Source organism: Herpailurus yagouaroundi, unplaced genomic scaffold (genome assembly GCF_014898765.1).
Source record: "Herpailurus yagouaroundi ecotype Mexico unplaced genomic scaffold, PumYag 164, whole genome shotgun sequence".
Classification (NCBI taxonomy): Eukaryota; Metazoa; Chordata; class Mammalia; order Carnivora; family Felidae; genus Herpailurus; species Herpailurus yagouaroundi.
This window is the reverse complement of record NW_024412405.1, coordinates 49,653,002-49,676,113: the sequence shown is the minus strand read 5'-3', so window position 1 is coordinate 49,676,113 and position 23,112 is coordinate 49,653,002. Positions and strand designations below refer to the sequence as shown.

The following is a 23,112-nucleotide window of genomic DNA, read 5'->3' as shown; positions in this document are numbered from 1 at the left end:
CTTATATAAGGAAATGAGTGCATGCCTTTTTAGTTGTATTCCTTTGTTGATAGTTACCTGATGTATTGGAAGCTGTCATTTTAAAACGTATATTGCCTTCACTTAAAATATTAAGATAGTGAAGCTTATGAATATTTTCCATCAACATATATGCTACAATAAAAGTCTTCAATTTAAAACTCTGTTACTGGAGCTCATTGAATATAATATTTTCTTATTGTTGTACATATATATTTCTTTGATTTTTAAAATACTAGAATGATTATATGTAATATAATAATTTCATGCATGTGTGTGTTGTAAAATAATCATAATAACTTTAGCTTTTTGTTGAAATCACTGTTATCTCTCAACTATATGGTTCGTATAGATACAACCTTTATGTTTATGGATAATAAGTAGATCAATGAGTTATATATGTTAGACTATGACTTTTTAAAATAAATGGTTAATCTTACAATGAATCATTTATATTGGAATTTATGCAGAATTATGTGCAGATATATATGTTTTTAATCGTAAAAGCATCATTCCCAATAGATAAGAAGTTACATTTGCCAAGTACTTCTAACCTAATAATTTTTCTATTTTGCAATAATACTTACCACAGTGACCTTATTTACAATAATAATTAACTAGGTAATTTTCTGTTGTGATCATGCATGTTTTTTATCAATTCAATGAAGAAACACAAATACATATTTTATTAGAAATTTGTCAGATCAAATAGTTATATTTCATTCCATTTTGCATTGCACCTTGGGTTTTAATACTAGATAATTTTAGATCAAGGAACATAACCATCAAGTCACCTAAAAATTTAAGGTTAAAGTGACACTTTCTCAAATTCAAGTTGTTCTCTCTTTTGAGCAGACACATGGTGATCCCAAGTATATGTCCACTAGCATGTTCCACATCCTCCAATTGACCTAGGTAATAATTACAGCCTTCTAAAGGAATTTTAGGGTTCAGTTAGATGATTGCTACCATTTTCCTGAAGATTACGGAAATATTTGCTGGAACAGAAAGTATACAAATTCTACTTGTTAGAATCTAAGTTTATTGTTTTTGTTTTTTGTTTTTTTAATGACAGAATTGCCTAAATAATTTATTTGGGGCAGATTACAGAGGGTTTTGAACACGAGGCTGAGTAGTTCAGATTATAGCAGTCCCCCTTATCCACAGTTTTATTTTCCATGGTTTCAGTTACCTGAAGTGAACCTCATGGTCCAGAAACAGATGACCCTCCTCTGACATCTCATCAGATGGTCAATAGTAGCCTATGTCACGTCATAGTGCCTACATCATTCACCTCACTTCATCTAATCATATAGGTATTCTATCACTTCACATTATTGCAAGAAGGGTACATTCAATACAATTTTTATTACAGTATATTGTTATAATTGCATTATATTACTATTAGATATTGTTAATCTCTTAGTGTACCTAATTTATAAAATAAACCTTTTAAAAATAAACTTTATTGTAGGTATGAATGTATAGGAAATAACATCGTGTATATAGGACTTGGTGCTATTCGTGGCATCCACTGGGGGTCTCGGATCATATCTGTATGGGAAAGGGAGGACGACTGTATAACCTTTCTCAGGAATGACCATGGAAATTGTTAGGCAGCTCCTCAAAAATAGCTTTGGCAACACAAAGGATCACTTCTTCTGAAATTGAGCATACATATTCTTAGGGGGGGAATCAAATATAGCATGCCTGAATTTAAAAAAGACTGTCTCAATGAATTCAATGAATTCTCCTTGTGATATCAATATGAATTTCCAGTTAGATTAGATTTAGATTGCAAGTCTGAAAATAAAATAAGTTTTCATATATTTATAATTATTTCCCCGTTAATATTACTCATGGGGACTACACTTCACTTTTTTTTTTTTCAACGTTTATTTATTTTTGGGACAGAGAGAGACAGAGCATGACGGGGGAGGGGCAGAGAGAGAGAGGGAGACACAGAATCGGAAACAGGCTCCAGGCTCTGAGCCATCAGCCCAGAGCCTGACGCGGGGCTCGAACTCACGGAACGCGAGATGGTGACCTGGCTGAAGTCGGACGCTTAACCGACTGCGCCACCCAGGCGCCCCTACACTTCACTTTTATCATCTGTTCTTTGCTCCAGGTATGACTGATTATCAATTAAATCATAGAAAGTACTCTCCAAGATAAGAAAGTATTTAAAACATCACTGTAGACACCTTTTGATGTTAATACTGCATTATGGATGGATAAGCCTTCATATCCTTTAAAAATACATTTTTATCTTTGCTGTGATTCAAGGATAGCCTTCTCCAATAGCTTTTGACTCTCGGTTTGATTACATAGCAGGGTGATATAGAGGGACACATCTCCTATCTTACAATATATGAATTTCCAGACCTCTTTTCCCAATTTCTCCATTGCTTCAGTGTGCTTTAATGATTACAAAATATTAAAGCTGTTACAGAAAAATGGCTTGTCATTGCCAGTAAAATCCATTACAAGAAACACTTTTGTATATTTACTCTAGAACATAGTATTGAGTGTATTGATTTTGCTTAAATTTTCATTCTTGGGATGACCCAATCATACAGGATAAAAAAACATCAGCTTCCAATAAACTTACAGCACACTAAAGGTAATAAGAACAGAATGGTTTCAGAGAAGTAATTCCAAGAACAGGCTTTATTTAAATTGTTAGTTCTCTTTCCTTTCCTACTCTTTATGTATTTTAAAACTATCTATAATATAGTAGCAATAATTGTGGTAACATGAGCAGCTTGGTAGTAGGAGTTGTTTTAATAAAATCAAGGCCAAATTGTTTCGGTTCAAACTATTGTTATATTACTCTTTTTTTTAAATTTTTAAATTTTATTTATTTTTGAGAAAGAGCATGAGCAGGGGCGGGGCAGACAGAGAGAGAGAGAGAGAGAGAGAGAGAATCCCAAGCAGGCTCTGCACTGTCAGCACGGAGCATGAGGGACTTGAGTTCACTAACCACAAGATCATGACCTGAGCTGAAACCAAGAGTCGGATTCTAATCCAACTGAGCCACCCAGGCGCCCCTCGGTGTATTAATCTAAAGTTACCTTTGGGACACTATCAATCTGAATAGTACCTTCAGACAAACTTCATTTCACAGAAGGCATTTTTGGTGAAAAATACATATTTATTATCATTTGTGTGTGTGTATGCATGCACATCAAGAACATTTACCTTTGGTTCACTTTTAAGTTGTAATATAAGCAATATTTGTAGGAATCATTTATAGAGAAGTATAGTTTCACATATATTTCCCATTCATATATGTCCATAAATACATTTTGTATTGCGTCTTTCTTTAAAAACATTATGTTTTTAAAAAGTCCTGAACTGATCTGCTCTTTTGGAACCGTGTCCAACTAATTTAAGGTAAGTGAATCGAAACTTTGGATCTATCTCTAGAGTAGAGCCCTATGAATTTTATGAAAAGCTTTCAGAGACTAGAATGTTATTGGAAATATGAAAACACAAAAATCTTTCTTAAAAAATTTATCTTTTGGGACTCCCAAATCCTGTTGGCAGGTGTTGATCACTAAATAATAAGCTAGAGAGGATTAGTTGCATCTGAATTAACTCTGTTTTCTGAGAATGTTAAAAATGACACCCAGCTCTGTGTACTTGTCTCTAGCAGTTGAAAACAAGTGCTAGAAATGAGATGAACAACGGGATTTGAACTGGTACACGGATATATATCCCAATAGAAATCAGATAGCAAGCCTGAGAGAAAAATGCTCATGAGACTATCTTCCTTGCTTCTTGCAAGGAGTTCAGCTTAACAGGCATGTTTTCATTGACCTTCCTTACAGGATTAGCACTTTGCTGGGAGGATGCCTTGAATTTTGGATGTATTCATCCATGTCATCAAAAATGGTGTCATTATCTGAGATGGGGTTAGCTAACAGAGGCAATAAAAGCATAAGAAAACATCGTCTTTAAAGATGAAGAATAGTAGCATATTTAAATAGTCTTGGGCCTGAAATTCAGAGTAGTGTTTAAGTTGTTATAATTTTAAATTTGTCCTTGTAAACCAAACGTCTTTCACTAACTATTTCATGCCAGAGCTAGGTTTATCGCCGTATATAAATCAGGTTCTTTTTGGAAGTTGCATTAACCCTTTCAAGACTCTAAAATTACAGGGACTTATTAATGAATTCACATGTGATGAGCTATCAGATAAAGTACAAGATGTAGACGCAGCTAACTTAAACTAAAACAGAGAAACTGGCACGTTTGACACAACAATGAAGTAGAATCAAAAAAGGACAAAAGGAGAAACCCAGGAGTGAAGGAAAAAAAAAAAAAAACCTATAGATGCTGAGGTGTGGGTTTTCAGGATACTTGCTGTTTTCTTTAATTTAAAAGTATAAAGAGGTGATTATTTAAATCTAGACTTTAATTTCAATAAAGGTGTCACTGATCTAAAAAAAAACCCTAAGGGGAAATACTCTGACCTCTGTGTTTACATATATATCCCAGGCAGATTTATTTATCTTATTTTAAATTATAATAAATAAATAATAATATGGAACTCTATAGGTTATCAATAATAAATAGAGAACTTTAGATTTTTATATACGCATGGTATCTAACAGACAGATATGATGTTACTTCATTTTTTTTTTTAAGTAAGCTCTAGGGCCAAAGTGAGGCTTGAAGTCATGACCCTGAGATCAAGAGTCGCATTCTCCACTGACTGAGCCAGCCAGGTGCCCCAGATCTCATGGAACTTTAAATCCTGTATAATTCACAGTGAAAGAGAGCCATTTTCCATAACATTGTTTAGGTCCTGGGATTATTCTGAAAGCTAACCTCACAACCTCATAAAAGAATGAGGAGGTTTTTTGTTTGTTTGTTTGTTTCAATTTTTTAATTTAAATTCTAGTTTGAATGATTTTAAAATAAGTAAATTATAAGGAATAGTCTCTTCTATTGTAGATTACCAATAGTATTAGATGCCTTTTTAATTTACTCTTCTTTTACATCAATGGCAGCTTTCAGGTGTAAATATTGAATGTGTTCTGTGTACTCAAGGAATAGAGCATGAAAGAATGAAAGAACGGAACACAGTATCGGTACCTTGATCCTCAAGGTGTGTAAGGATCTCATTGAGGCAAATGGATTAAAAAATAATGAGTTACGAAGCAATGCTGGTATATATAATTCAGTGGAAAAATGTGGCATTATCTTCATCCTAAACGGAATGCTTATTTTGGACATTTTCAGGAATTTCCTGTAGAAATTTATTCTTCATATCCGGAACCAACTTTGAGAAGTTTCTGAGATTCCTCATCTACCTTATTTGTGGCCATTCTCCTTACCTTGTAAAATTATTTATTACCTCTCTCCTAGACACCAAACAGATCTTCTTTCTTCCAAACCTTTCCTCTTCTGGCGTTCTCAAAGAATCCTTTAATCTTTCAGATGTGCTCATATGCAATCTTATGGTTGGGTAATAATAATAGTAAATTAGAGAAAGAGTGAAGACAGATAATCTAGATTTAAGAAGAAGAAATATTTTCCTAATGCAGAATTATAAAATACAGGATTTATCCTATTAATATAAAATACCAGTTGAGTCAACATTCATTAAGACTTTCTCTAGTTTATAAGGAGTAGGATGAGATGTTAGCAGAATGGGGTCACAATGGGGTCTGAATGACTATGCCAGTGAATCATGTCATGTCCTATTGTGCTCTGCTGGAGATATCCTGGTGGGGACCAAAACTCTATATATCTGTTTCCAGAAATAATGCTGATTTGAATGCTGCTTGCCCTGTGGCTCATCTCAGTTTTGTATGTTAATAAGTGCTGTCTAATACCTTTTTGATCAAGCACATATTTTAAAAATCTTCTGAGACATAGGACATTCAAATACCTATAATTTGAGGGCTCATTGTCTGCTTCATTATTTATTATTATTATTATTATTCAGAGCCTTTCTATTCTCTTTTAAATCCTACTCAATGTTCTGTACATTAATAATTTATTTTTTGGTATTGCCACATATGTCCTTTGACTTCTAAAGTGGTCTTTTACTATCTTGTGAAATGCACAGTCCTGTGTGGTTACTGTTTCACTTTCTAACCCTTTCACCTGGATCATCCTCTTCCTGCTCTCTACTTTTTGTTGAAACTCATCATCCTTTGAATTTTAGATCATGCACTATGACTAGTACAAAACCTTTCACAATATTGTAGTCAACACTTTTCTCTGTATTTCTGTTGCTTGACACTCATGTAACATAGTTCAAAATGTAATTGATCAGGAGTTATTTGCCCTAGCTGATTTTAAACCTAGTTTCTAGTTTCCAGTCAGAGTGGAAATGCCTTAGTGAAGAGATAAATTCTTACAGACTGGAGAATTTTAGAAGTGGATACACATAGGTTTGTTTATGACAAACTTTTACTTGATACATTACTGTTCTACAACATTCTATTCAAGATGACTTTGCTTGAAAACCTCCAATGCCTAAGCACAAAGTTTGTGTTTGATTCGTTCTTACCTTGTGAATTCTTGAGTATAGCTTCTTCAAACTAACCACCGAACTGTACATATCTAATGCTGTCACTGAATTTGAGCCGTTATTACTCTCGTGGTGCATTTGAGTTGTATTGTTTTTCTTTGAGTAGCTCTGTCAGCGTCCCTCACTCACAAAAAAAAAAAAAAAAAAAAAAAATGCAAACTTTGTTTCATTAGTATAGTATCAAGTTTCAGAGCCAGTTCTTATCAACATACCAGTTAAGAAAGAGATGGCCTGGGGTGTCTGAGTGGCTCAGTGGGTTCAGCGTGCAAACTTTTGGGACTTCGGCTCAGGTCATGACCTCACAGTTCGTGAGTTCATGCCCCATGTTGGGCTCTTGGCTGTCAGTGCAGAGGTTGCTTGGGATCCTCTGTCTCCCTCTCTCTCTGTCCCTCCCTCATTTGTGCTCTCTGTCTCTCTTTCTCTCTCAAAAATAAATAAACATTAAGAAAAGGAGCAAAGAAAGAAAGAGATGGCCCCATTTATCTGTGCCTTCACTTTAAGCATCTGCTGCTGCCCCAGGTGATGATGGCTGCACCTACAGATTGGGGAAGGGGAGGGACAGCTAAAATATGACCGTTAATCTCAGGGCAGTGCACTATGGGACACAGTTATATTTGTGCTATAGATTCCCAATGCATGGTTTAGATTCTCACTGATAAGATATTCTTGATACTTCCATATCAAATTTCCTTATATCCTTTGGCTTTCATTCTTTAAGTTTCCGTTTAACTTAAGTTTTCTACATCTTAGAGCATTACCTATATGTGGTCAATATATATGCCAGAAAATTCACTCTGGTAGACATGTTGTTCTGTCCAAAGGGTCACAAACACTTAAAACCACCCTGAAGGCATGCAGGTGCACTGAATAGTATGTGCAAATGCTCCCAGTGCCCCACATACCCAGCTGCAATTGGATTCGGTTGACTATGATATAGGCCAGTGGTTTCTGGTGTCTGAATGCAGCCGTGGCAATACATTCGGAAGCATTGTGCAATGCAGGTGCACGCTGGAGGATTGCTGCTTCAAAGCTGCCATGGTTTGACTATTTGATAGTATTATAATAACTTCCACTTCAAAATGTGCTTTCCACCTATCAAAAGCAGCTAGAATGGCATTTCACAACTGAAGTAAAACCTGGAAGCCTGATTGGCAGTGGATCAACCTAAAAATATATGCGTTTCTCTCTCAGTGTTTTTATTACGTGAACTGTGTGTCCAAATTCTGCTTCCTGATGGCCAGTTGTTAGGACAAAATGCAAGTTTCTGGACTTGTAACCTGCAGTTTATTCGTGGTGTCACTGCCAACGTGTAAACAGACATCCTCACAAAATGAGCATGTCAGCGTACGTAACACGATTCATGGTCCTGTTGACATTAACAAAACAAAAGAAGCTGCCTCTCTCTGTCTCAAAATAATACATAGATGTTAAAAAAATAAAAACAAAACAAAACAAAAAAAGAAGCAACAGCACATCCCACAGGTGTATTTGTGTGTTAGTTCCTTGATCAGTAAAACATTAGATCCCCATGCACAAGAAACACAGCAAATACAATGCGGTAGATGAAAGATCACTTAGTGATCTTAGTGGTTGGTTCTCTGATGCCACATTTTCCCTAACTCCTTCCTTGTCTTCCCTGCACAAGGGATGTACCAACCTTATTAAAAAATTGTGCTAAAATTAAGCCTGGCAGTCATGTGAACACTGGCAGAAAAAAAAAAAAGCGTGTGATAAAATTGTAATATATTCTTTTTCTTTCTTATCTGACACAGAAAAAAAAGTTTTGAGACAAGTTTCCAACACTGTCTCTAGAAATAATATCGAGAGTGAAATTTTACCCCTCTCGTAGTCAGATAGACTGAAATCAGAAGGTTTATTTTTAATTAATGGGCTAGTAAATGAGACATAGAAATCATAAATGGAAATAATTTGAATGAACATAGATAAGGTGCCATTTATACAGAATGATTCACCCCATCATGATAACAAGTGTAAGGGGTTTATAGGATGGTAAAGGAAAGTAAGTGAATAATCATCAACCGCCCAAAAAAGAAAGAATTGTTTATGTTAGCAAAGTGTCAGTTCACAGGATCTTGTGAATTATGTCAACTCACTGGAAGGAAAATTTAATCACAGATTTGTTGGACTGTATTCTGATGAGGTTTCTATTTTAGCATTGATACTTTTTATCTGATACGTTAGAATATATTTGGATTAAATCGGAATTTGTTGCGCTCGTAAGGAAGTGTGTGTGCATGTGCGAAATTGAGTGTGTGTGCTGAAGAACAGAAAAAGACAGCGAAAACAAGCTGTTCTCATACCAGCAAAACCTTTCAGTAGGAAACTGATACACAGAAACTGCCAGTCAAAAGTCTTGGTTTGTCATTGTTTCCTGGTAGATAATCTGTGATGGCTTCCTAGTTTAGATTCCGTAGAGTTAATCTCCCAAACACCAGTGCCAGCCAAAAATAGAGATGGATCCCTGCTCTCTGCTTTTCCAGACAGCTAATTAGGTGTTATGAAAGCTTACGTTGGCGAAAGAAGGTAAATTAGAAATAAAAAAGAAAAACGAGAACAAATAAAAAATGGACTTCCATTTATAGAGTTGTCTACTTGGAAACAACTCTAATTTTAAGATGCTGCTAGAAACCACCACTCTAAGGGAAGAAAGCTATTCCTATTTAAAGCTGTTTACAAAGCAGAAATAAAGCCATTTTATTGACAGTCAAAAAGCAAAGAAAACTCTCTCTCACATGCCCTTCCCCCGTGGCCACAGCATTTTAGAACTTCCTCATTGACTCCCTGACTTGTGGAGTTTGGTTTTCGGATTTCTGTGACACCTTTATTTCTTCATTATAAAAAATTAAATCTAAAAAAAAAAAATTAAATCTGAAGCATATCTGAAATTCTTATGCTAGAAATTATATGCATGTTTTCATACAAGTATCTGGGCTCTGGAGGCAGCAGTCACATGGAAACTGAGGGGAGGAAATCCTTTTATGTTTTCTAATATTTCCCTAAGTAGTTACAAATCAGTTGCCAGGCATCTCTCTTTGGGTAGTGTGCTATAGTGCTTTGAAGACAGGGAAGGTATGCTTGATTCTGGTTTGTGATAAATTCCGGCCTGAGAGTGAGCGAGACTAGAATAAAGGGGTAGATGTACTCCAGAGTAGGAAATTTTATGGGGGCTGGCTTCTTGACACGTTCCCTTAGTAATGAACACCACCGAGTCATGCATGATACGCAAGGGTTGTTTCCCCTGACTCTTCCCAAAATAATCATGTTTAGCGAATGCGCCCTTAATCTTTATTAGTTCCTACTGGTTTAAATAGTGATTTGGCTTCAAATTATAATCTTATACATAGTAATGTTTGGTACCTTTTACCTATCCTTGAGATGGCTCTGCACCCCTATTGATAAAGTGACATCACAATGTTTAAATCGCATTGTAAACATGAAGTTATGGAAAGCTTTATGGAAGACAGCTAAAACCCAAGAATTTAAGGGCAGGTAGTTTGATGTTTTACCTAAATATTTTTTTTTCCTTGCAGGATGTAACTTCCACAATGACAGCTCCTTTGAAGGTGTATTTTCGCACCAAACGGTTGCTTGCCTACTATCACTAAGATTAAGTTATTAAACTGCTTAGTCTAGGTTAAAAAGAAAGCTTTCAGACATGTCAGCCAATATGAATATGCAGATTTCAGACATCTTTATGTCTAAATCAATTTGAATTATATAAAGTTCTAAAATCAGAGGTAGTCAAGTTGTTGATCCAATCACGGATTTTGCACCAATAGTTGTAGGGCCAAGGGAAAGATTAAAATGTTATTGGAGATTGATTTATACCTACCTATGTACATTATACATGTCATGCTTTATATAAAAATGTGTACATATATATGTGCGTTTTATATGTATGTATGTTATCTCCTAAATTATAAATATGGAACATTTCTGTGCATTTCATTTTTTCATCTGTATTTCTCTTATGGCAATAACTGCTAGTAAATTTTCAGGAATACATTGGCTATACATTTCAGTTTTAAAATTTTGTTTGGACTATATCCTGGAGAAAGGTCAAATTTAACACACACACACACAGATAAAGATCTCTACGTGTGTGTGTGTGTGTGTGTGTGTGTGTGGCTTGTTGTGCAGCTGCATTGCAAGTACTATAATCATTTGTGTGACTTTATATCTTTTGCAAAAATATATAAATTAAGATGGAAAATTAAAATAATTAAGATGACTATGTTTAGATTCCTCTTTTTGAGAGCTTGTGTAATACTCAGATGTGTCTATAAGAGCATAGAAAATAATTCTTAATACTAAACAAGTGCTTAAATTTATCAGGTTGTCACATGATCCTTCAAGGAATCATACATTTTAAAAATGTGACACTGTAAACCTTCCCTGCAGGCAGAATTGCCCAGAGTTCCAGCTGTTGGACTTCAGAATAGTTTTCTGTTTGTAATATAATCATGCTTATCTGTCAGTTTCTCATCTGCACACCATTTGGATTATGATATCTTTCTTGGCCAAGGGTGCATTTGTGAAAGGGTAATCATGTTATATTGAGGAAATCATTAAATGAGGGTAAATAATTTCTTGGTAATCTCACATTAGTCCAAAAGAAAAAAAGTGAATCTTGGACTAGGATCAATTACTTTTACTTCTACCCAGGGTCTCTGAGTTTGGTTTCTGATACAAATATCTAATCTATGCAAATAGTGGCTGTCTATATAATTTGCTTCTTTTTCAGTTCTGTTGTATAGAATTTGACATATCTATTCTGGGTTCCATTTTCCCTACGGTACAGGCAGAAGTTTCATTATTTACCTTTGTAGCTCTAGATCTTGAGAAAGTGCCCCACACTATTATTTTATAATAAGAATACTTAGTGTACTGAGGGGATCTTAAAAATACATAGGAGAAGGTATACATGACAGGAATCCTTCCGTACAGCTCCTCTTCCCTCCCATCTCTCTCCCTCCACTTAGCTTTCTTTCCTTCTTCTCTCCTTTTTTCTTCTTTGTTTTTCATTTTGTCTACTTTCTTTTTTTAAAAATTTTTTTTTTCTAACGTTTATTTATTTTTTTGGGACAGAGAGAGACAGAGCATGAACGGGGGAGGGGCAGAGAGAGAGGGAGACACAGAATCGGAAACAGGCTCCAGGCTCCGAGCCATCAGCCCAGAGCCCGACGCGGGGCTCGAACTCACGGACCGTGAGATCGTGACCTGGTTGAAGTCGGACGCTTAACCGACTGCGCCACCCAGGCGCCCCTCATTTTGTCTACTTTCTATGTCTATGTGGTCATTCGTTATATACTACCTGTGTCTCTTTCTTTGTACCTACCTATTCATCTATTTATTTATGTTCCTTCAGAAATAATTTCACTTTCTCATAAATTCTTTCTTATTTGACCCTCGGCAATTATAGTTCACTTTTTGCTCATGGTTTCTGTTGCTTGTACAAAAGTGTCCATTAGATTTTCTTCACTGTCTGGGAACCGCTGTGATCAAAATTACAGTCTAATCAGAAGGTGAACAGCTTGTAATGTATCATGATCAATACTTAGAATTTGCTCCTTAGGTTGGGACATGAAGGAGTGAAGTAAAAAGCTGCAGATTTTTCAGCTGTGAAGCGCAAACAATCATTTCATGTTGATGGTTTCAAATTCAAGGTCGATTTATACTTTCATACATCTGCATTATTCTATCTCTTTTACTCCCCTTTTAAATTCATATTGAATTTATTCAGTGCTAGGCCATCCAAATTGCTGATATTGAAGGCCAGTCAATATTGGAATATAAAACTATGTTAGCATATTTCGAAGAGAGTGCATTGGTTGTAAATGAATTTTTTAGAAGTCATGGCTCTAAAAGCTACAAAAATATTATCTAATGAAATAGACAGTATTCTATATTTGTGGAGGACAAAATTGGTTGAATGAAATCATACGTATTTTCTTTCTAACACAAACAGACACAGATGTAAAGGTGACTTTTATGATTCCCATGCAGAATAGGTAAAGAAAACAGATACCTGATATGAAAATTTTCTAATATCCATTTGTTTTCAAATTTCTGTTTGACTTTAATTCCATACAGGAAGGCTTCCTAGAAAATGTATAATGCTGGATTTTTCTGCTGCTGTTTGTGTCCGTCTAACAATCTTCCAAGAAACAGATAGTATTTGAGTCTCTAGGTATGAGTACTTGAGTTCACTATTCTTGCCTGCATTACATAATAAAATTAATATATTTCATCCATTCATATGGAAATATATTTTTGAAAACATGACAAAATTAAAATACAGGCAAGCTACCTGAATACATTTTTAACATTTCACCAATATGAATGACACGTGTTATGAAAAACCACAATATTTTTATTCTGTCAAGACACTATTCTAACTTCTTTCGAGAAAAAAATTAATCTCATAAGAAATTCTTTTATCCTAAAACCTTTTGAGATAAATCAACTTGTAGTTTATGTTTTCTTTTTTGGATAAGGAATTATTTATATGTTTTAAATATGAACTCAGATTTTACATATGACTTTGAACAGTAACTGTATAATGTATCAGGGCTATTAAATATGGTGCTTTCTATTTTAAGTATTTTCCATGTGGCCTTTTTTCCCTTGCACAGGACACTATGAATTTGTAGAGATCCTCTCACATCAATTAAATGGCTGCCCCAAGGGTTGCTAAATGTGTGGGGAATTCTAGTCCCATCACACAGAGGTGAAGTGTAAATATCCTCTCCTGGAAAAAAAAAAGGTCCTTGATTTAAAAAGAACCATTAAATATAAGGGGAAACAATCATTTGTAGATGAAAGTGACAACTGGGAAGAGGTATTTCAGTTATAGTTCAAAATATTGGGGCAGTGGAATTATGCAGCTATCGTCATTATGAAGGAATTTTCTTTCATATTTTCTGTTCAGCATCTTTGAAAGAGAGATCATTAAAGACTGCTTTACTTAGATTCTCTGTATGCCTATTGGCAAAAGAGAGAAGCAAACATTTTCACAGAAGACATTATCGTGGAAAACAGGAAATCATGAGTTGTCATTCATCTGAACTCTGTTGACTAAACCCATTTTCACCTACTTACACAAAAAAAAAAAAAAAAAAAAAAAAACTGAAGTGAAGAAAACTGATTGCATGATCCATACCCATATCTAATAAAATAGGAATGTGCACTTTTTGACAAGTTTATTCATAACATATTCTGATAGAAAATTCCATTTGCTCCTCTCAGTAGGAAAGGTAGGCTTTTAAAGGAAACCTTTTATTTCATGACTGTCACCAAAATAACAATTACAAGCAAAATAGGGATAAAACATGAAAAAAAAAGCAGCTTAGGGCTTGTTATGGAAGTATGTGATCTAGTTTTTGCCCCATTATTTGATTTGAAAAATTAATCCTGGTAATCCTTTTTGAAGTTCACTGTTTCCAGGATGGGTTATACAGAACAAAGACTAACTGATATCTCCAGGAGGTTAGTTTACAGTGATGTTCTATTCCACTGAGAATAATTCTCCAATGGCCACTTTTTACTTCTTCCCAGGCTATGGGAATTCATTAATATCTAGAGAATAGACTTAAATAAAACCATTGTCTCAACCAGCAGGTTTATGCAACCATCCTGAAATGTTTTAATTATTGTTTTCTTTTCCTTTTTAATTAAGAGACCAGAGGTCAAACAAGCCCACTGAGAGCTGATCGCAGCCTCAGTAGAAATTTAAAAGCAACCCTAATGATTGGATTTGCTGTTTTCTCTTTTGTTTTGCAGAACCAGAAGAGTGCGTTAATTGCACAGATGAATGCCGAGTGCTTGGTCATTCTGACAGGTGTTGGATGCCACAGTTCCCTGCAGCCAATCAGGCTGAAAATGCAGATTACCGCACAAATCTCTTTGTACCCACAGTTGAAGCTAATGTTGAGACTGAGACTTACGAAACTGTGAATCCCACTGGGAAAAAGACTTTTTGTACATTTGGAAAAGACAAGCGAGAGCACACTATTCTCATTGCCAATGTTAAACCTTATTTAAAAGCCAAACGTGCCCTGAGCCCTCTCCTCCAAGAGGTCCCCTCAGCATCAAGCAGCCCAACGAAGGCATGCATCGAGCCTTGCACCTCAACAAAAGGCTCTCTGGATGGTTGCGAAGCGAAACCAGGAGGCCTGGCCGAAGCAAGCAGCCAGTACTTGCCCACTGACAGTCAGTATCTGTCACCCAGTAAGCAACCGAGAGACCCTCCATTCATGGCTCCCGATCAGATGGCAAGGGTCTTTGCAGATGTGCATTCTAGAGCCAGCCGGGATTCCAGCGAGATGGGTGCTGTTCTTGAACAGCTTGACCACCCCAGCAGGGATCTGGGCAGAGAATCGGTGGATGCAGAGGAAGTCGTGAGAGAGATTGATAAGCTTTTGCAGGACTGCCGGGGAAATGACCCTGTGGCTGTGAGAAAGTGAGGGGGAAAAAAAAAAAAAAAAAGCATTGGCATTTTCTTGTGTCTTCTGTTAATTTAAAAATGATCCCTCCTGGTGACAACCCATTTCACAGGGACGAAGAAAGACCAATGCTGCTTTAAGGCTTTTAGTGAACATCTGAAGTGCCCACAAGTATGTTCTTTTCACTGCTGTTTCTTTTTCAGAGATAACAATGGTTTTGTTTTGACCAAACTTATATTAGGACAGAATTAATGATGCCGAAAGAGAAAAGAAAATGAGAGAAGAAAAAGGAAAGAAGACAAAGGAGGATGAGGAGGCGAGTTACCTTTTGACAATCTGTTAGGAAGGTATGCAGCGTGAGAGTTGAAGTATTTCTGATCACTCTGAGACTGTCCTCCGTGATTTATGCTGACTTAACTGTTTACCTATAAACCCCATACAAAGCAGGGTCATAATTTGTGATCTGTGGTGGATTTCTAGCCGTCATCACAGGCTTCTACTTAAAGTCCCGAAAAGACCTTGCAGTAGTCCAAGCTACCCCAAACATTAACACATATTTGTGGTAAACATTTCTGTACAAAGTTACCTGCCACACATATAAACACAAAGGACATTCCATATCATCAGTCAAAAAAAAAAAATTAAAAAAAAAAAAAACTTGGTCATTTGTAAGACACTTCATGTCGTACAAAAGTTAAATGTAAAAAGATATAGTCCATTTTGTCCTGCACACACATAGACTAATTCACGTCATTAAAGGAGAAGAAATTTTTTTAAAAGCTTAAAATGCCTCTTCAGCATTTTAGTGTCCAACAAACATACAAATAATGATGGATATGTTTTAAATTTGACCTGAAGAATAGTTACTATTGAATGATAATATTCGGAGGAAATGAACACGATCAATATATTTCATTCGTTTCTGGACACTAAAATAGCTCAGGAAAGTGAAAATGTCTTAGACATCACAAATCACATGACCATTTAAATGTGCAAATGTAAGAAGATTCAATGTGTTTACATCAAATGACATATTTTTATTGATTTATTGCAGATTCAGTGCATATGAGCCAAATTGTTGAGTGTATAAGAGCTATATTGTGTATTTTATTAAATTAATATATAGTTGTGTTGCAAAAATATTTGGGCTTATATTGTAAATGGCAAGTGTTGCCTCGGTAGCTGTCGAACTCTATGAGTTTTGTTTTTTCCTGCTTCCTTTTCCCCATGGAATGTGGGAAGCAGTGCCTCAGAGCAAAGTCTCTTGTTTAATGTATAGTCTACCAAGTACTACAGTACATAATCTGTTCAAAATGTGTTTGAGTGAGCTGATGGAGCTAACTGAAAGGTCAAAAGATACATCCGTCAGTCATGGTTACGTGCAAGTCCTTGTAGAAGCTTTTATTAAAGTCACGCTAAGTCACAAGAATTACATGTGTACCAATACCTGAAACTTGTTCACGTTTTTCCAATAACATACAGCTTCTGCCTATGTAGATATCATAACGTTGATTGGCTCTCAAAAGTATCTTACGTGGTTCAAGATGTGTGTTCCCATTATATTTCAAAACCATGAAAAATGCTTTAATGCATGTGTGGTACCAGCAAAGGTTACTTGCATTGTGTAGTGTTTTTCAAGAGGTCTGGGTCTTAGCAAAATGTTTTTTTTTTTTCCTTTTTCTCAGTACTTTTCTGCCTCCTTTTATTGGCGTCCTTCGAGAACAATACACCTTCTATTCCTTCCTTTGGTTACACCTTTTCTTGTGACATTTAGCAAGTTTCAAACTTACTTCCATATGAGGCTAGGAAACCTCAAATTTCAGGAATTGGGAAAAACAAAATTAGCACTTGCAGAAGTAGCAGCAGATGGGAAAATGCCTTGATTGACATTTTCCTTCAGCGTCGAAAATTTTTGGCATTTTACAGCTTCATGACAAACAGTTTCCAGCCCATACCTTACAAAATGTGGTGCTGAGTTAAATAAAGGCTGTTTGTGCACTGGAGCAGAAAAATGCATTATTTGCAAACTGGTGGAGAATTCTGTGCCTTCTTTTCTGGCCACCAAGCCAGTGTAGAAACAGCATAAATGTCATAAAACCATTATATTAAAAGCAAAAACAAAAGCAAAAACAAACAATGAACTGAATTAAGTTTTGTAATTTTAAACCTCAAAAAATTCAACTGAAAATATTTCCGTCAAATGCCGTCAAGATTTTAGACTGTACCTCGTTTGCAAAGCCGCTGTGAAAGGGAAGAGTGGACAACTCCCATCAGCCTTATTCTCTCGAGAACTGGATTTGGTTCCTAGTAACAGCCTTTCCAAAGCTCTACTCTTGGTTTTTATTATTCATAAATGTTTAAATTAGCAAAGAAGGGATCTTGTACATGTGAAACCTAATCGACTCTCTATATTTTGGACAATTTATGTATCTGAAATGTGTTGTCTCTGTTATATGATGTTATTTTTTGCCAGGAGACTACAGGTTGATTTAGCTTGATAGCTGAAATTTGATGGAAAACGAATTTCCATTTAGTCTTACCAAGTGTCGCTTCTCTCTTACTAGGCAGATAGCCGCGTAGTTCAATCTAAGGCAGTATGTAAATGAGATCAACAAAGAGAGTAGGGTTTATTTTTAAAACATTCTTAACGCTGAGTAACCAGTTGTTCAATTTATTATATGTCTGAAGACATTAAAACACTATAAGATTTTAAGAATTGGTTGTGCCAATGTGTGAGGGATTTACCGTTAGGCTCTCTGTCACCAGTGATTTACTAGTGTTAGCTGTTTAACACATTATCTGTATTTAGTAGTGATTATTTATTTACAAGTTGGTGGTAATTTCAGCAGTCAGGACTCTAAGCTCTTATAGTTGAGTTGAGGGAATCTCACCTTTATTCATTTGGCTGGCGGCTGCCTTTATCACAGACCTCTGGTGCTCGGCTTCCAAGGAAGTCAATGAGATGCCAAAATCACCCCACTACAGAGCAACTTGCTTTAAGGGGTGATGCATGATCCAACAGTGATGTTTCAAGGGGTTTCAGCATAATTCAGAATGTGGAAAAATTGTCTTAATTCACATCCTCCAAATACCAACCCCTCAAAAAAACCCCACACATTCAAAAAGAATAATTTGATAATACTTTGTCTTTTAGGTCCTTAAATAACTGAAGTGAAGCACAGACTAAGAATTTATAGAAATTTTTGTAAGAAAGTCAAAAAGTTCTAAAAATTGTTTACCGATGAACTAAAAAAAAAAAATCAGTAACGAAACAACCTTTTCATTAAATGTTAATGATAAAAGATCTTTTCATCAAAGTTCAAAGTAGTGAGAATCAGTGTTAGTTATACCTATACCAAAGTAAACATTAAAGAGACATATCATGCAATTTTAAAGAATGCTTTCATATTACTTCTTAACCTTACATACGTATCCTTATTGCAGTCAATATACAAAGATTGGCTCACTACTCCATGAATTAAGTGAATTCCTAGTTGGGAAATTGACTCTGTTTCCTTTTCCTGAGATTTTGTAAAACATGACTTCCCTTTAAAGGATTTAGGCAGTGCTCAATTTTAAAAATGACACCAGAAAAAAAGTCATGTAGCAGTAGGGCAGTATGCTTTATTAGAACTAGGTTAAAAGCTGTTTGTTGCCTAATGGAGTAGAAGTTGCTGAGGTCAACAAGTAGACTGAGGTCTGGCATAATATATGCCCACTCATTATTGTCTAATTATATTCTTTTGACAACAGACAGCATCTATCACAGCATTAATTCAAATGAGAGTTTTGGCTATCAAGATGTGTTGATTTGAAACATAATTGAATGAGACCTGATTAAAGTCTGACTCTCCTGGCCCCAGTGTTTTGCAGGTTGGCTATTCTCATTCATCAGCCCCATCACTCCATAAGGTTCTTAGCTGCACCAAGCGATTGGTGAACAAGGACAACAACAAAAGCAGCATACATTGTATGGATTTATCTCAATGCTATTGTTTAATGGCTGTGTTTAATGTGACCTATCTGGAAAATGAGGACTCCGAATAAAAAGCTATTACTAATAGCGGTGTTGCCTTCCCTTGAATTCATTAACATGGAGGTGATGTGCTATACACTGTGTACCACAGGGACACCGATCGTGATTATTTTGGAAAGCAACTGTGGTATCACAACTGTTTTGACAGTTATTTGTTTGCTGGTAAAATAAGATTTTTGAAAAATCTCTTTGACAGTAATCTCACTGGGTTCTCGACAGGAATGGGTTAACCGTCTTTCAGATAACTGTGCTACTTTGGCTAGTCAGATGGTTACCACAGAGTCATAGCCTAGATGCTTGTGGCTTCTAATTTTTACAGTTGGTTTGAAATTAATTTGGGGCAAGAACAAAAAGGATTTCGGAAAAAGTCCCTTTTAAAAACCATCTCATAATCTCACATGATGGGTGAAAACACATATTTATAAATAGCATTTTAAAGTCAATATATACTTACCATGGCATTGTAAAATAAGAAGCCTCTCTTTCTACTCATTCAACAAACATCCACTGAGTTCCTACAGTGTGTCTGCCCTGGGCTACTATGCCCCAGAAGCAGACAGTAAACGAAGGAGTGGCCCCTGGGTCACAGTCTTGTGAGTTAAAACAGATGGGTAAGTTCTAATGCACCTTGCTCTTTATAACTTGGATGTAGTTGTTTGCATTTCTCCCTAGTTTCTCCACATATCCCTTATTTCTACCGTCTCATTCTCCGTGAATGACATCTCCTAAATTAAAAAGAAAAACACAATAATCTGCCCAATTGGATTTTTCTTTTAATTTTCTTCTGACAGCATAATACATATCAAGAAGGGTGCACAGCTTGTCCACATCTCAGAAGATCTTTATGGTTTTAGGCTTATTGGGATAGACTGAATGGCTTACCTATTCTTTCTTTTGCTCATTTATTTGTTGAATTCTCTGTTTCTTTCATTGAGCACCACTGAAGTGTTATACAAGGACCCTAAGTTACAAAGAACGAAGCCAATTACAATATGTTGCCTTCAGGGTACTTGTACTTTGTGCCTAGGTGGCATAGACTACCATAGGAATTTGACCTTATGTTGCCTTGACATTACCTTTTCATAATGACAATCTTTTAACGAGTAACAGAGTCCCTACGCCTACCATGCCGTTCATTGCTTTCAAGTGTGAGCGGAAAGCAACCTGTCAGTTGACTCACCAGTCTAACCAGGGTTGAGGGACCAGAGTCATTCAGATGAAGAATCCTGTCTGGCTATATGCCGCCATTAGAAGAGAGTCAGGAGTGGGGCACATATTATAGGCTTCTTCCACGCCGCTAAAGTATCAAGTCTTCAAACTGTTATGCTTTTTAAAGTAAATTTGCCCACAAAATACAATTATTTGACAATTGTTGAGAACAATGCTTTGTAGGATATAAAGAGAATGAATTCTTAAAGGTCACTATAGCATCAATATAGCACACAGAAATTGATCAGTGAGTTAATGGACCATCCTCAAACTCTTTATTACATGCTTTGGGAGATGCTTGCACATGGTTCACCAATGCTTTTTCTGTTAATTTTAGACACGAATAGTACTGAATATCCCATTGGACATTAGGGATTATATTCTCAGTATTCTCAAAAGAGGGTGCAGCTTCTTTTACTGTTTCAGAGAGAATAATCAAATACTTCAGAGAGTTATCAAAAAGTAACTTTAGGGGCGCCTGGGTGGCTCAGACAGTTAAGCATCCTACTCTTGGTTTTGGCTCTGGTCATGATCTCGCAGTTTGTGGGTTCAAGCCCCACATTGGGCTCTGTGCTGAGTACAGAGGCTGCTTGGGATTCTCTCTCACTCTCTCCCTGCCCCTTCTACTCTCTCTCTCTCTCTCTCTCTCTCAAAATAAATAAATAAAATTTGAAAAAAACTTCATTTATTAAAACTACTTTAAGTGGTAATGAGTATCTTACAAGGACTAATTAAAAAAGGGAAGATTTCAGTGATGTTTTACAAATTTTGTATCATAGAAGTTGACTTCTCACTCATTCGGTCAAGATATGTATTCCCCTTTTTGTCTTACAAGTAAAAGATTTCACTTTGAGAGAAACGTTTCCTTCAAACTTTCCTCCCTCAAACATTCACTCCCTTTTTTTCTTATACATATTACATTACCTATAGCATTTTTATCAACTAAATTGTGATTATGACTTATATTTTAAAATCCACTTCCTGAAGTTATGTTACTCAGTCAAATTATTTCATAATATTTTCAAGGATTGCTGAAAACAAACAAAACCAAGTTTGGAACTCTCATTGTTTACCTTATACAGATTATCATTATATTTTGTTTAAAATATTGGTATTCAGCACTACTTATGTGAAAATCACGCTTGCTTTCCTAAGGGTTTACAGGATCGGGCAAGGCAAATAAAAGAATAATTACACAAGCCTAAATTAATACTGATAAATTCTGTTTCCAATTCACAGAGCACTTTCGCAAATCTATAGGACATTAAGGAATTAAGGATTCTGTAACTCAGAATGGTAAAAGGACTTATCCAATGGCAATTCGCTCAGAGGCTTAAACCCACACTGAAACCAAAAGTACAGTTCTGCTGTTCCAGATTTTGTGCATGCTGCAATCCTGCCCTATCTAACATCTTTCCTTTTTAGTATCTTAAGGTTATGGTCTGAAAAAATTAAATTATGCCGGCAATATGCCTTCTCCTTTAAATTGGCAGTCATATAATTTAGATAGTGTCTATGTTAATAGTTCATAATAGTATTAAATAATTTGAAAAGTAGGGAATAGGGATTACAGTCTCCAAAAAAACAAAAAGATATCATAGAAATCATGCCTCTCTTAATATTGCTCTCAAGTTTTTGTTACTGTCTGTAAAAAGGTTTCATAACATTGGTGGTATGTTCTCCAAAATATTCTGGAGAAATATGCAATATTAATTTTTCTCGAACTTGGTAGTCTCACCTAGAAACAATCATAGAGGCTTTACTGCATTCCTTTGTATCATGAAGTTTTGTATATGCTAAGCCAATAAGACTACTTATTGGTTTCTTATAAATAATTCCATAAACTAGTAATCTTGACATGACATTTTAATACAACACCCACGAATATGGATTAATATGCATATATAAAGGTATCAGAGTCAACTAACTTCAAAAGCCAGTATCACAAAACAAAGGTGAGAAGGAATTTAAGCGGTAACAATATGGCAAAGTGATGAACACATATTTTTTTTTTTTATTTATGACTTGCCACATCCACATTCCATAGAATATTGTATCATTGGTTTCTTCAATGACCAGATGAAAAAGTGAGATTGCAATTGCTAAAAGAGTCATTTTCAGGCTGGTTAATCGAAAGTGAAGTTGTCCTGATTCTGCCTGGATTATTTTATCAAAATGTTTCATATCTCTCTTCACAATTTACAGAAAACCAACTTCATTCTCAAGAGGTCCAGAAATAAATTTTTATTTTATTTATTTTTTAATGTTTATTATTTGGGAGAGAGAAAGAGAGAGAGAAAGCAGGGGAAGGGCAGAGGAAGAGAGGGACAGAAGATCCCAAACAGACTGTTGAGAGCAGAGAGCTCGATGTGGGGCTCAAACTCAGGAGCCATGAGATCATGACCTGAGCTGAAGTCAGATGCTCACCCGACTGAGCCACCCACATGCCTAGAGAAATAAATTTTAACTTCCCTTTATCACTAATGAGCTATTTTACGTTTTGAAAATCTAAATTCAAATACATGGGATGTAATATTCATTGGTTTTATTGATCTGCTGAATATCTCGGTATTACCTCTTTAGCATTATTAAAACACATTTTCATACTATTCTTTCTTGCATTGCAGTTGAGAGACTACATCTTTAAGGTAATAATTTGCTTTGAGATAAGATTGTTAAGCTTTCATCCTCTCCTTTTTAACATTAGATTTTTGTCTATGTAGTATCAAACATTCAATATTAATCTGCTGTCTTACATGTGATTGTTCACTTATTTTCATCATAATTTTGTAATTTTCTCTCAATCTATTATTTAGTCTTTTTCATCTATTTTC

The 23,112-nt window shown here is 35.6% G+C and overlaps 1 protein-coding gene across 4 annotated transcripts in view; it reads left to right on the top strand.

The window, feature by feature from the left end:
* The window catches only part of PCDH17 (protocadherin 17), a 101,045-nt gene extending 81,949 nt beyond the window's left edge, over positions 1–19,096 (top strand). For all 4 annotated transcript variants that reach the window (XM_040487412.1, XM_040487413.1, XM_040487414.1 and 1 more), the window contains one exon: positions 14,372–19,096. In XM_040487412.1, the coding sequence (XP_040343346.1) occupies positions 14,372–15,054 (683 nt within the window). In that variant the 3' untranslated portion in view covers positions 15,055–19,096. The remainder of the gene's footprint in view (positions 1–14,371) is intronic.
* The last annotated feature ends 4,016 nt before the right edge of the window (positions 19,097–23,112 follow it).